Source organism: Cannabis sativa, chromosome 5 (assembly GCF_029168945.1).
Source record: "Cannabis sativa cultivar Pink pepper isolate KNU-18-1 chromosome 5, ASM2916894v1, whole genome shotgun sequence".
NCBI lineage: Eukaryota > Viridiplantae > Streptophyta > Magnoliopsida > Rosales > Cannabaceae > Cannabis > Cannabis sativa.
The window spans coordinates 7,057,972-7,073,143 of NC_083605.1; the positions used below are offsets into that span (position 1 = coordinate 7,057,972).

At 32.1% G+C, this 15,172-nt stretch overlaps 1 protein-coding gene and 1 long non-coding RNA gene across 2 annotated transcripts; both read left to right on the plus strand.

Moving 5' to 3' along the window:
- The first annotated feature begins 1,211 nt into the window (after window positions 1–1,211).
- Window positions 1,212–2,827, plus strand: LOC115717353 (acidic endochitinase). Its single transcript, XM_030646322.2, has 2 exons — window positions 1,212–1,732; window positions 2,123–2,827. The coding sequence occupies exons 1-2, from the start codon at window positions 1,408–1,410 to the stop codon at window positions 2,683–2,685; spliced, it is 888 nt and encodes a 295-aa protein (XP_030502182.2). The 5' UTR covers window positions 1,212–1,407; the 3' UTR covers window positions 2,686–2,827.
- Window positions 2,828–12,685: 9,858 nt separating this feature from the next.
- LOC133037788 (uncharacterized) lies at window positions 12,686–14,717 on the plus strand. Its single transcript, XR_009687786.1, has 3 exons — window positions 12,686–13,058; window positions 13,940–13,981; window positions 14,463–14,717. It is a non-coding gene; the product is annotated as an uncharacterized LOC133037788 (long non-coding RNA).
- Window positions 14,718–15,172: the final 455 nt, after the last annotated feature.

Genomic DNA, 15,172 nt, shown 5'->3' on the forward strand with positions numbered 1-15,172 from the left:
CCGGGAGCACGTGAGGCTTACATGCCTTCTCTGGGAGGCATGTCCGAGATAATCCTTTGCTTTCAAGAAGACTTAGCTGTTTTATTTAGCTGCTAAACCCTTCCTATCCACGTGTCATCATCCGGTTGGTCCACGTATTTTGGGCAAAATCAGGGGCAACACTATTTATGTAACAAATTATTTAATTAACTAATGAATTGAAATGTTAATATAATTTTTCAAACAGAGCATACAAATATATAGGGACATCAAATGCGTATCTTAGGCCGTGGCCAGAAATTTCACTAACAACTTGTTTAAGACAACCTAAAAATCAAGAATGTGGTTTTTATGTTTTGAAAAACATGACTGACATCGTCGCACGTGGAAACGCCAACCGTTATATACAAGCTCAAAAAGCAATAAGTACTTTTAATTATTAATTATAGTATTTATTATAATAACAAATAATATATATATATATATATAAATTAATATAAATTTTTACTTCCTTTTCAGTTTGGAGACAAGCAGGAATACAATTCAAAAACTGATTTATTGCCAATTCAGCGACAGTGGATAGAACGGTTGATGACGATAATTCACAAAAACTTGGACGATTGATGCTGAAAGGCCTAAGAATTTTTCTTCCCTAACTTATTTTTTAGGTTAACTTGTAGTTAGATTTATTAACTTGTTACTACTTAGATTAGTTTTACAATATTTGTGTAATATTTAATTGTATTTTATTTAATTACTTCTATGAAATGAAATTAGGTATATTGGCCAATCATAAAATTAATTTAAATAACATTTAATTTACCTTTTAAAAAAATAAATATTTAAATTAAATAATATAATATATAATTTAAATAAATTAAATTAAATTAAATTAGCTGAAAAAAAAAATATAATCATTACAGATTTTGCGTCAGTTGTCAGGGGGTAAATGGCGTCGGTATTGAGTGTATATGGCGTCAATTATTTGTTATGAACCGACACCATAAGGCACATATGGCGTCGGTTACTAAAAAATAACCGACACCATAGGTACATATGACGTCAGTTATTTTAGACTCTACAGCGTCATCTGAATCAGTATCGATAGCAAATTTTACCATAAACGGCGTTGAAATGCTTTAAAAACCGCTTCTAAAAGATATTTTTGAAGTAGTGATTGGTGCTAAATAGGGATGCTAATATATATCCATTGGATTACAAACAAATTAAGCTTTGACTGAGCGGAGCAGCCAGTGGAAGTGTTAATTTTCTTATTATTATTAATGCCAAAACTTACTGCGCATGTACTCACAACTTCTTCCACACGCCTCCTACCTCAATTTTCTTTGTTGATACCCTAATTTTGCTATAAATATCATCCTTATTCTTCATCGAGTTAACCAAAAGAAAATTTGTACTAAACTCATTATGGCAAACCAAAACCAATCCTTTTCATTCCTACTAATTTTCCTTATAGCCATTTCCACATTCAAAACATCAAACGCAGCTGGAATAGCCATTTACTGGGGCCAAAATGGAGGGGAAGGAACCTTAGCCGATACATGTGCCTCAGGAAACTATCAATTTGTAAACATAGCTTTTCTCAACACTTTTGGCAATGGCCAAACTCCTACGCTCAACCTAGCCGGTCATTGTGACCCTGCCAACAACGGTTGCACCGGCCTAAGCTCCGATATCAATGCTTGCCAAGGCCAAGGAATCAAAGTCCTCATTTCCTTAGGCGGTGCCTCAGGTAGCGCCATGTCCCTCTTAATTTTTTTTTACCTTTTTTTCTTTCTACCGAGTATTTTGAAATGAGCATCAGTGGTGTCTAGTACTTTTAGACATGTTGCCTTGTGACAGACTAACGATACTCCCTAAAAGTTATATTAAATTATATGGGACCCGAACTTAATACTTAATTGAACCAATAACGATATTGACACAGAGTGCTAGACACCAATAATACTATAATTAAATATTTTATATTTTATTTTAGACACTATAAATTATTCAAAAATTCTGAAGAAAAAACCAAGTGAGATGTGTTATAACCATACATAATAGTTGTGTCCTTTTTTATAAAATTATGTACAGATATTTTGTACATAAATTAGTTTATATATATGTTAATGGTGGGCAGGTAGTTACTCACTTTCATCGGCTGATGATGCCAACCAAGTGGGGGATTATCTTTGGAACAACTTCCTTGGTGGTCAATCGGATTCTAGGCCGTTAGGGGATGCGATTTTGGACGGTGTAGACTTTGATATCGAATCGGGTTCAGGCGAATACTGGGACGTGTTGGCCAGTTCCCTGAATGGGCATAGCCAAGAGAGAACAGTTTACTTGGGTGCAGCCCCACAGTGTCCTTACCCTGATGCACATCTAGATGGGGCTATTAAAACTGGTCTGTTTGACTACGTTTGGGTTCAGTTTTATAACAACGCTGGGTGCCAATATGATGGGACTACCAATAATCTTTTAAACGCTTGGAACCAGTGGATTTCCAGTGAAGCTAAGCAAGTGTTTTTGGGGATTCCGGCATCTGAAGATGCAGCTCCTAGTGGTGGGTTTATTCCGGCTGATGTTTTGATTTCTCAAGTTCTTCCCACCATTAAGACGTCTGAAAAATATGGAGGAGTTATGCTGTGGAATAAACAATTTGATAATGGTTATAGTTCATCAATAAAGGGTAGTGTCTAAGAATATTAAGGAAGAATTATATATGTATGTATGTATGTATGTATGTATGTTTGAGTGTTATTGAATAAGTCACATATATATAATAATTGAAGTGACACCATATATCATTACTCAAATTAATTAATAAAGGTATAGATGTATCATGACTTAACTCTTTCTGGGTTGATAGATGCTTTAATAAGAGATTCATTTTACACTTATAAATCCAAGAATTTACACCAAACAGCAAAATAAATAAAAACGAATACACATGAAATTTATTTATGAACATGATTTACTCTTAATCAATCTATCATTTTCTCTTCTAAAACTGTATATTAAGAAATTGAAGTATATACTAGTTTGTGACAATGTGAGGGGCGTAATTTATTTATTTATTTAAAAATACAATGCCAAAAAACAATTAAAATTGAGACAAATATGGGTTTATTTAATAGAATATAAACTAATGCTATATAATATATATTGACTAACAAGGGTTTTTGTTTGAATGATTAAGTTTAGGGCTGCACATAAATTGTTTTACTCTCTCCTACTCAATCCAATCTAATCTAATTCCAACACAACTAAAGCATAGCATAAATAGCTTATAATGTTCATAGAACAAATTTATTGGGTTGGAGCCTAAATTAACCTACCTAACTAGAACCCACGCAAATCCCCACCTGCTCGCTTGGGCCCTGCGCGTGGGTGACACTTTGCTAGCACTCCCACATGAGCGGAGCTCCCCCTTACTCATTTGTGAGCTCTCGCACCACTAGAGGATATCCCCCTCGCTCCTTTGCAACTCACACCATGACCCCTTGCTTGTCTGCAACTCCCATCATGAATAAAGCTCCCCCTCGCTCATTCATATCCCCACGCGACGACTCACTACCCCTCGCTTGTCTATAGATCCTCATGACATGACGGGTCCTTCTTCTCGCACATTCATCCACATTAATAACTCTACATGGGAATCCTCCCTCAAAGTACTTGATCACACAAAAGGAATCTCAAACACATCTTCTCTTATGAGTGATCAACATAACCTAGACATCACTAAATTGCTAATAGCGATAGTAGTGGTTGTACAATGTGTATATGGACCTATGATAACTCTTGAATAGAGAGTTTTTTATCATGCTTTTGAGCTTGATTTGTTAGTTGTTTATTTTTATTTATTTTCTTTTTTTTTTGTGATAATATGTGTTTTTGTGTTCATTTGGATAATTTAGAGTTGTTAGTAGAAATTACAAAATTTATTTTGGTTTTGGTGAAGAAAAGATTCTAAAAGAGAAAATGCAAGTTTAATTTGTTGAAGTTTTACAGGAATATTGTTGCTGCAAACACTACTACAAAATATCATTTTTCTTTTGTTGGTTTAAAACTGATTGAACTTCTTTTTTTTTCGTCAGTTCAAACAACCGATGGCTATGTAGGGGCCATAAATTTAGGCGTCTTCATTAGCTGTCGGTTAAAAATTGCCACTCCCGTGTACAAAAAATATATAAAAAAAACAAAAATTTTAGATTCGCTACTCCGGATACCCAGATCTGAGACACAAAACTAATATAAACAAAAAACTCATCAAACAAAAATCTAGAACCATCATTGAACTTGAACTTGCGCAGCAAAAATAGAAATATCAAAAACTTCTTGCGCAGCTCTGGTTTGAGAGAGAGAGAGAGAGAGAGAGAGAGAGAGAGAGAGAGAGAGAGAGAGAGAGAGAGAGAGAGAGAGAGAGAGAGAGAGAGAGAGAGAGAGAGAGAGAGAGAAAGATACATGCAAAGTGGCACTACTAAAAAATTAGGGTTTTTTCTGACTATTATAAATAGTCCTGTAAAGTATTCCTATCAGTCTCTAAGTAAGACACCTAGAGTGCACATTTTTCACTCATTCTTAGTCATTTATTAGATGAATCACTATTGATTTATTAAGTTTTGTTCAAATTTGATGCGTTTTATGTAGTTGTGTAGTTTTGAGCTTTAAAAATGATAATACTATGAATTTAGTGCACAAAAATAATAATCAAGATAAATGTTAAAGTCAAGAAGCAAAACGTGCACGAAAGAAGTTAAGAATTGGCAATACTTTTTAGGGTGACATGTCGCCTAGGTGTTGGGCGACATGTCGTCTGACTTACAAAACGTGAATATTTAGGCACATGTTGATTTTTTGAAAAGAAAAAAAAGATGAACGTTGAGAAAATAAGGTTCAGGCGACATGTCGCACTTTCACGAAACAGACTAATCTTTGCACGTGTTGGATAAAAAAGATAAAGGATCCCAAAGATATGGTCTAAGCGACATATCGCCTAGCCATATATATCGCCTTATACAGTTTTCAAATTTAAATCCTGATTCGAAATGGCATCATTCCTATCTTTTTAAGCCTATATAAATAATGATGTAATTCGACTTTGGACGAAAGGAGAAATAAAAAAAACTTTGAAATTAGAACACACATTGAAGAGCAAGAGAAAAGAGATTCCAAGCAATCATCATCAACTATCATCATTAGAGCCTTCTTCTTCTTCTTCTTCTTCTTGTTCTTCTTTTTCTTCTCCTTCTCATTTTCCTTCTCCTTCTCCTCATTCTCCTTCTCCTTCTCCTTCTCCTTCTCCTTCTCCTTCTCCTTCTCCTTCTCCTTCTCCTTCTCCTTCTCCTTCTCCTTCTCCTTCTTCTTCTTCTTCTTCTTCTTCTTCTTCTTCTTCTTCTTCTTCTTCTTCTTCTTCTTCTTCTTCTTCTTCTTCTTCCTCCTCCTCCTCCTCCTCCTTTATTCTTTTATTAAGTTATTTAATTATAAACATGATTATTGTGGTTACCATATTTATGATTATGAACTGAACACTCATTTTACAGTGTTGATGGAACTATTTTAGACTATGAATTATCTTTTAGATTATTTTCATATTTTTTTATACAATTCTGTGTTAATTATCAGCTTGTTAATACTTGATTACCATTAATTATTATAAAGACTTTAGGTTTTACACTTGAGAGAGATAATTTAAAATCAGACTTAAAATTGCATGACATAGAAAAGTATGAGATTGAGAGATTCCATATGAGTTTCATTTAAAGAGAATCATATTACTTTATTATTAGTGATTGATTAATACTGAATAGAAATATTTTGTTAGTTAATTAAGTTAATTCTACCATCACTCAAGAAAAGTTAATATATTACATTAAGATTCTTGAAACTACAAATTATTAGAATAAATTGAGATAATTGGTAGACTAAGATTCATAGATTGAAAAAGGAAGTCAATATTATAAGTCTTTATTTTCTGATTAAAATTATTGTTTGTCAGTTTATTTTTTTTTCAAATATTTTATTAATCTGATCTGAATCATTATTTACTTCAAATTGTCTAATTAAAGCATAAACTAAAAAAGTATAATAATTGGTAAAATTTAATAGTCGATCCATGTTGATTCGATAACCTTTTTATAATTAAAAAAATGCTATAACAACATTGTACGCTTGCAGTAAAAATTTTGTATTAAGTTTTTCGCGTCGTTACTGGAGATTGAAAGTTCTTAAATTATTACTTACATTATTACTAAAAGTATTTGCTTTAAATTAAATTTTATTTTGTTTTTTATTTTATTCATTGCTTTGCGATTTAGTTCATGCGAAGAAATTGAAGTGCTACACCCACTCACACCGTTGAATCTCGAGTTTGAAAAGACTTTAAAGCAGTTGAAAGTAAAGAAGAAGCTAGATCTCACCATGACATCCATTAACAATAATAACAATAATGGCCTTAATAATAACCAACTGGCACCTATTGCAGCTGATGCACAATTACGGGTTGTTCGTGACTATTTCTTACAAGTGGTGAATGAAAATTTATTGGATATTGCTAATCCAGTCATTGATGCAAATAATTTTTAAGTGAAACCTGCTTTAATCAATATGGTACAACAATTTCAGTTTGGTGGATTGGCTACTCAAGATCTCAATATTTATCTAGTTATATTTCTAGAGGTATGTGCTACTGTGAAGATGAATAGAGTTACCGATGATGCCATAAGATTACGTCTTTCCTTTCTCTTTAAGGGATATAGCAAGAATTTGGTTACAATCTCCACTACTACAATCTTGGGCTTTAGAGGCAGTTTTTAAGCCCTTTCTGCGTCGATTTTGGCAAAATTCCCTATCAATGCTGATCCAGTCGACACTATTGTTGGGTTTTATGCCCTAAATAAAACTCATTTCAATATAATCAGATTTACTTATTAATATAGATCAGAAATAACATTTAATGTTGCATGGTTCACATGATTTATTTCATGATTATATGTACATAATGTATGAATTCATCCGAAACCCTTTTCACATACTTGATCCTGTTTATTGTGTCGTCAACACATTGGAAAGTAAACATGACTATGTGAATAAAGTTTCCTAGATTTATCAAACATAGGGTTTTACTGATATGATAATCTACAACAAAGTTTACTTGCATTTGGAGAAGTGTTATGTTCTTTCCAGAGCATTGGTTAAAGTAAAGCTCAGGTTGGACGCATGGAGTATGCATCGGAAGGGACCGATATTGAACTTTGACTTAGATTTATTAAACTTACCGTAATATCTATTCAAGTCAATATCGCCTAGTTGATCCTAGATCAAATGATCTTAATCCTGTTATGATTAGGCTCAATCTCAGGAGGCTATTCGTGTTCTTTGATTTGTTAGTTAAGCCTACTTTTAGGTCAGGGTGATACGTACATTTTGGGAACACGGTAGTGCAATTGAGTGGGAGCGCTAACATAAACATGGAATCTATAGCTTCTATCTGGCGAATAGTAAGTAAAGGATGATCTCCTTCGAGCTTGACCAAACAAAAATAAATGGTGGAGATCTCATTTCATATAAGCTGAAATATCATTTATACGGGGTTAAGTGTTTTAAGGATTAAATACATTGTAGGGTGTAACGGTAATCTAATCCCTTTTACAGTGTAGATCATTCATATAGAGGATCATTGATCAAATTAGGATTATAACAATGGATAACTAATGATGTGTCTATATGGTGGAACATATAGAGCATTCTATATACTGAGAGTGCAATTCTAAGTTCTATGTGTGGATTCAACGAAGAATTAATAAGTTAGTGAATTTTAGTAATAAATTCTTGATCTACTTATTGGAAGCTCGGTTATATAGACCCATGGTCCCCGCACTAGTTGAGATAATATTGCTTGTAAGACTCATATAATTGGTTTTGATTAATCAATTATAATTCTCAAATTAGACTATGTCTATTTGTGAATTTTTCACTAAGTAAGGGCGAAATTGTAAAGAAAGAGTTTTAGGGGCATATTTGTTAATTATGATACTTTGTATGGTTCAATTAATAAATATGATAAATGACAATGTTATTTAATAATTATTTATAGTTATTAAATAGTTAGAATTGGCATTTAAATGGTTGAATTTGAAAATTAGCGTTTTTGAGAAAATCAGATGCAGAAAAAGATAAAACTGCAAAATTTCAAAAAGCGAGGCCCAAATCAACTATGCATGGCCGGCCACTTTTGTAGGCAATTTAAACTGATATTTTCATTATTTTAATGCCAAATAATTCAAACCTAACCCTAGTGGAATGCTATAAATAGATAGTGAAGGCTTCAGGAAAATTACACTTCTGATTCAGAAAAAACTGAGCCTTCTTAATTTCTCCCTATCTGGCCGACCACTCCCTCTCTCTTTCTTCCCTCTTAAATTTCAAAATTCTTAGTGTATGAGTAGTGCCCACACACAGCAAGTGATACCTCAATCATAGTGAGGAAGATCGTGAAGAAACACTTTCAGCAAGAAGGAGTTTCAGCACTAAAGAATCAGAGAAAGAGATCCAGGTTCAGATATTGATAATGCTCTGCTACATAAAGGAATCAAGGGCTAGATATCTGAACGAAAGGAGTCATATTATTCTGCTGCACCCAATGTAAGGTTTCCTAAACTTTATATGTGTTTATTTCATCGTTTTAGAAAGTTCATATTTAGGGTGTTAATCAACATACTTGTGAGTAGATCTAAGATCCTGGTAAAATAATTTCCAACAATTATATGGTCAAACATAATTGACGCTTATTTTTAAATAATTGACGCCATAGTGTACCCTATGACGTCAGTTCCTATTAAATAACTGACGCCATAGGGTAAATAACTGACGCCATATGTAAAAAAACTGACACCGCATAGTGTGTAAAATTCAATTTATTTTTTCAGTTTTGAAACTTAATATAAATTCACAAATTTAATTTATTTAAATTAAATATTTATTAATTTAAATTAATTATTATTTAAATTAATTTCATGGCTAGCCAATATACTATAATTAATTTCATGGAAGCAATTAAAAAAAATTACAATTATATTACACAAATATTTTAAAATTAGTCCAAGTGTTAACAAGTTAATATATCTAATTAAACATATAAAAATTACAAGTTAACATAAAAAAAATAAGCTAGGGAAGAAAAATTCTTATACATTTTAACATCAATCCAAGTCTTCGTGAATCACTGTAAGCAATTGTTTTATTCTTTATCGTAACGGTAACAATTCAATTTTTACATGTACGTCTTCTTTAAATTCTAAATTGTAAAAAAGAATTAAATATTTATATTAGTATATATGTTATTAATTGTCAATATAATAAATAAGATAATTAATAATTAAAACTTACATTTTTTTATCATTTAAATAACAGTTAGGGTTTGTACGTGTGACGATGTCACTCATGTATTTCAATACATAAAAATTACATTCTTGGTTGTTAAGATATTTTGAACAATTTGCTAGTAAAATTTCTAGCCACGTCCCAATAAACGCATTTGATCCCCCTAAAAGTCTTGTATGCACTATTTTAAAAATTATATTGATATTTTAATTAATTAACATATATATCACTTAGTTAATTAAAATATTTGTTAATTATATTATTACCTTTTTAACATCTCATGAATTTGTTGGGAAACTTTGTGGCCATCTATAGTCTAAATGATTAATTTTCCCTGGCGTAACGACCTCTAGCATCCAATGGGCATTAAAAATATATACATGTATATAAGATAGTGTAAAAATAATTTCAAGTTATAATAAAGAAAATAATTTAAAATTATCTCATAAGTAGAGTTTACCCGATATTCCAAGCAATAAAGAATATTTGGGGGGATTAGACTTCAGGAACATTCAGCAATGGAACATTGCAGCACTTTGCAGGTATGTTTGGGATATTGCAAGCAAGAAAGATTGTCTATTTGTAAAATGGATACACTTTGTATACTTGAAAGAACAACAATGGTGGGAGCATGATGCTCCCAATTGTAGTTGGTATTGGAAGAAAATTGTTGGAGTTAAGAATCGATTCAGCAGGTTATTACCTTTTATTCTCCAACAATGAGAGGGTTCCTTGGTACATAGATGTATGGGATAGACTTATCATTCCAAAGTATAAGTTTATCATTTGGTTAGTTATGTGGGGCAGATTAAATACAACTGAAAGACTGGCCAAATTCGATATTAATGTTGATGAGACATGCCAATTATGTGGGAAGGAGAAAGAAACAATTAGGCATTTGTTCTTTGCCTCTGACTACAGTAGGAAATGCCTGCAAGAGGTCAAATCCTGGCTGCAATGGAGAACCAAAGCAGAGTCCCTACAAAGCCTGCATATATGTATTAAAATACAAAAGCAGTTTCAGCGACTCGAAGAAGTATGCTGAAAGTAGTGCTGTCTGGACTAGTGTATCATATTTGGGAGGCTAGAAATGATGTATTATGAAATCAAAAGGTGTGGCATGTCAAGGCAATGGTGAAACGCATACAATGGGAAAGCAAGCTCCGGATTATAGAAGTTATGCCTAGGAAAACTAAAGCTGTAGATAAAGATTGGATTGTGAACATATAATTCTTTGCTTTAATTGTAAGTGTAAATGTCTATCTAGTTGTAAAAAAAAAAAGGAGATCAGATGTAAACAAATGTAAGTTGTAAGATGTTGTTTAAGTAATACAAGAACCTTATTCATAAAAAAAAAAAATGGTGTTGGCTATTCATTAATGATAACCAATGAGCCAATCTTTCTGATGCAACCTTAAAAGACCCTTCCTTCTCTATATCGTTGTTATTGTGCACTGCGAGAATCTCTAATTGAAAATTCGTCTCAAATCATGTAACTCCTCCTAAATATTCCTGCATTAAATTGTTAAATATAAAACTTTTATAATAATTTCAGTAGAAATTGATATATAAGGTTAATTAGGTTAAGGAAGAGTATACATCATTTCAAAACCCATTCTTTGATTTCCAATGAAGTCACACAACATCACCTGTTGTAAATCTTCTCCAAATTTTGTGATCTGGGTACGAGGCGCTATGAATTCACGTGGTACCTGAATCGGGATTATTGCATTGTTTGCCTTTATTCTCAGAAATTCTTCAACCATCTATCTGATTGCCCTAGGAATTAGTGTCACGATCTCTCGAGTGAATAATAGATCAACTTGATCACGACCGCCTTTTCGACAAGGCATGGGACCTTTTCCCTTTGACATAGCACGTCTTGATGGTGGTTGAGCAAGTGGACCCTATACAAAACACTATAATAATATATCAAAATTTATCATAATTCTACTAAAATTTTGGAAGCATAACGACTGTAATTGAACGTCCTCAAAAATTTTAAACATGCCTAAAATAACAAACAAAATAAATAAAATAATACGAAATAAACAAAATATTATAACAATATAAAAATTATCCACCCATCTAACTGCAGTACATGTATTTGCAGAACTTACTTCACAATGGTTAAATATTTAAGATATCTAAACTCTACTAACATGCTTATTATTCCACCCATCCGATCGCAGTACAATATATGCTAGAACCTACTTTACTACCGATGAATATTTAAGATATTCAAACTCTACTAAGCATTGATAATTAATTAATAATAAAAGTTACATCGAATATTAAAATTAAGTATTTAGGCCAAAGAAAGAACATGTTCGCTACTTCCCTAACATATCTGCACCCCTCAATTGATATTAGAATTTCAACATCTTCTTGCAGTATTTTAGAAATTAGAATGTGGGCATAAGGCACTGTGTGAAGTATGATTGGACCCTCATGGTTGTACAGATAAGTTGCAGCCACTTTGTTGTCAATATTTTCTTAGCAGAGAAATATTGTTTGATTAGCTGCCCTCTATTCAGTGAAATTGTACATGACAGGCGGCTCATATAAGAGAACAAACTTCTCATCATAATTTTGTGGAACCTCATCCTCCTGAGCATGTTCTTATGGAACATACGCCTGATGAGCCACCTATCCTCAACATTTTTCTTTTTAAGGGATTTGATTTCTGCTTTTAATTTCTCAATCTCCCTTTGTTTCTGAGCCACAACATCAAAAACTTCTCTTTTCTTCCTGTCAAAAAGTTTAGATGGTTGACAAGGAACCTGCAAATTAATAAAAAGTTAACGAATATTTATTTTTTCTCACTAATGAAATGACATTTTTCAAGTACTAGCATACCCAGTAGCCTTGACACGTCCAGGATGCTCTGGTGTCCTGAGCGCCTGCATCAGAATATCATTTTGGCTATAGACCTGTAATATCCAGTACAAGTATATTATTTTTGGTATATTATTGTGTGTTTTGATATGTTATTGTTGCATTAAATAAAATATGAATATTATTGGTATTTGCTAAGTACAATTATATAGTTAATTAGATTAAGTATTTATTTAATATTAATTATATTAGAGAATAAGTTATTAGTAAATAGTTGTATGATTAAGTGATAAGATTTGTTATACATGTAATAGGAATATAGATAAAAATTAGTATACTATTTTATACGTATAGGTTTATTAAATAAATAAGACTAGTGGTATTTATAATAGGAATATATATATTTTGTATAAGCTTGATAATAAAATATATATATATATGTCTATATATATATATTTGTAAAGGCTATAGTAATAGATGAATAGAGAGAGGGACACGTGAGAGTGAGAGAAGAATGGGGAAGTTAGTTTAAGATATTTGACTTAGTTGAATTTAAATTTAAATTATGAGGAATTTTATATTAGTAATTAATCAATATTTTATTCCTTAAAAAAAAAAAAAAAAAAAAAAAAAAAAAAGGTATAGCTGAGTTTAAATTTTAAATTCTTAGATTTTTTCTAATCAGTTGAATATATACGATATGGTTTTACCATTCAATGAAACGATGAACACAAATTTCATTCTCTACTTCTTTCTCTCCACTTAGATAATTCCTAAATCTCTCATAGCCTCTATCACACCAAATTACAGCATAGCATAAATTGAAGCCTCTATCACAATATTCAATTTCTAAGGTAAAAACTTTTACTGTCTCTTAATGTTGGGGTTGGATGTAGGTTTTTCGTAAGTATGTTTTATTTTCGTTTTCAGAGAAATAAGTTTTCATAAAACTACCATATCTCTCTCATCGTATGTCCGTTTTTAGTGATCTAGGTACCGTTTTAAAGATAATTTAATGTTCTACATTTTTCATGAAGAAACTCTTTCCTAATTCTGATTATTTCGATGTCAAAAAATTCATGTTTTACACTGACTGTCGAATTATAGTTTTTTAAATTTCTTTTTGATATTGTCATAGTAAAAGTGTGATATCTCTCTCGATATCTATTATTTTCAAGCGATTCTTATACTGTTAGAAAGATAATTCAATAATCCATATTTTCTTTGAATAAACCTTTCCCTAATTCGGAGTTCTTACCAGTCAAAAGTTAGTATATTTACTCGGTTATGATATTTCGTTTTAAGTTTTATTTCAGAAAAAGTGTCTTCAGTAAAAATTCAATATCTCTCTCACTTTTGATCCATTTTAAAAGATCTTTATCTCATTTTAAAGCTTAGAAAAATAGCTATATTTTTTATGAAGAAAGTATTGTCTAGATCGGGGTGTAACTATTTTTAAAACTTTTATTTTTGGGGTGTATTCAGAAATCGGCATGATCCAGGATTTTAAAGAAACTGTTTTGAGAAAACATGCATAACTCCTAGGTTATAGCTCCGATTTTGATGATCTTTATACCGTTAGAAAGGTCTTTCAATTAACTAAAGACTTTGTGAACAGTAGGACTTCTAATTCAAACGTTTTATAAGTCAAATTCTAGGCTAAAGTTGCTGTACAGTAAGAGTAATAAATATATTGAGTTTATCGGTGGACTAAGGGTTTCGTTAAATGTTATAGGGCCTAGAAGGTATCGTAGGAGTTAATTACAGCGGAGTTGAGGTAAGGAAAATAATTATACTTTATACTTGCTTTTATATGGTTTGAGTACCTAGTATGACTGCTTGAATAAATTGTATTGAAACTGTGAAATGTGATAGTTTCGGTGAAATATTAGTGTTTTGTCGATGGATTGTATATGGCTGTTTAATCATGTTCCAGGTACTTGGAAGTGGTTGGAAACCACACATGTATGGTGATGTGGTAAGTGAGGCAGTGTACGTAAGGGTGCACTGGTTATTGGTACTGCGTTCTGGTTAAGAACGTAAGACACTCCAGATTTGTATGGAAGCTGGAGTGTGATTGTGAGTGTGAGTGTGTGGTATTTCAGTATTTGTGTGGCTGCCTCTATTTATACTTATGATTAGGTTGTTGTATGTTTGATGTATATGTTTGTGCTATGATGTGTGAATGCTGGTACATAGTATTTTATTTTTCCTTACTGGGCTTTGCAGCTCACCCCTTATTTACCCCCTATGTGCAGATAAGTAAGCCTGTAAGCTTTCGGTGACAAGTTGAGTCTGGGCAGCATGGGGTGTATCTCGTGTGATCATGTAACTGCGTGTGGTCTTGGCCATCTTCTGCTGAAAGTTTTTTTTTTAATTTATTAAACTTATCGAGGATGTTGTCGTTTAAATTTTCTATTACTTTTCCCTAAGTGGTAATACTTTATTTTCAACTGGGTACCCATGTTTTGAAAATTGTTTTTTTTTTAATAAAGGCAACATTAGTATCTTAACGCCAGTTTATTTATGGCATCTTATTTTATATAAGTAAGGGTGTTACAAGACCTTAATTTGTCCCTGACTAAGTTTCTCCTCTAGTTGAGCATAGTTTACATATTCAAGTAATTAGTATATAATTATATATATTAGCTCATTATTACTTTATCAGCGATTAATACTCACTATCTTATCGGTAATTTCCTTGTCATAATCATTGACAAATTTTGTTTTCTTGGTTCGAGATTTTATCCAAGCACAGTGGCTTGGGGAATCTTGAACCTCAAAGTCATTTTTCTGTATTATTTTACAAGACTTAAATAGTTTTGAAATTCAAGTTGAATCGCGTCAATTGGATAAAAATTTAGTGAGTTATGACCGTTTTATTGAAGGCAGTTCAAGTCCCAGCGCCCAAGTTGACATCCAGCGCCCAGGTTGACATATGACGTCAACCTGGACGTTGGATAAGTGA

What these genes read in the sequence shown, in the direction of transcription:
- LOC115717353 (XM_030646322.2), top strand. Translation starts at nt 1,408, where the DNA reads ATGGCAAACCAAAACCAATCCTTTTCATTCCTACTAATTTTCCTTATA. An exon ending in TTCCTTAGGCGGTGCCTCAG is followed by an intron (nt 1,733 to 2,122) that starts GTAGCGCCATGT and finishes AATGGTGGGCAG; the next exon opens with GTAGTTACTCACTTTCATCG.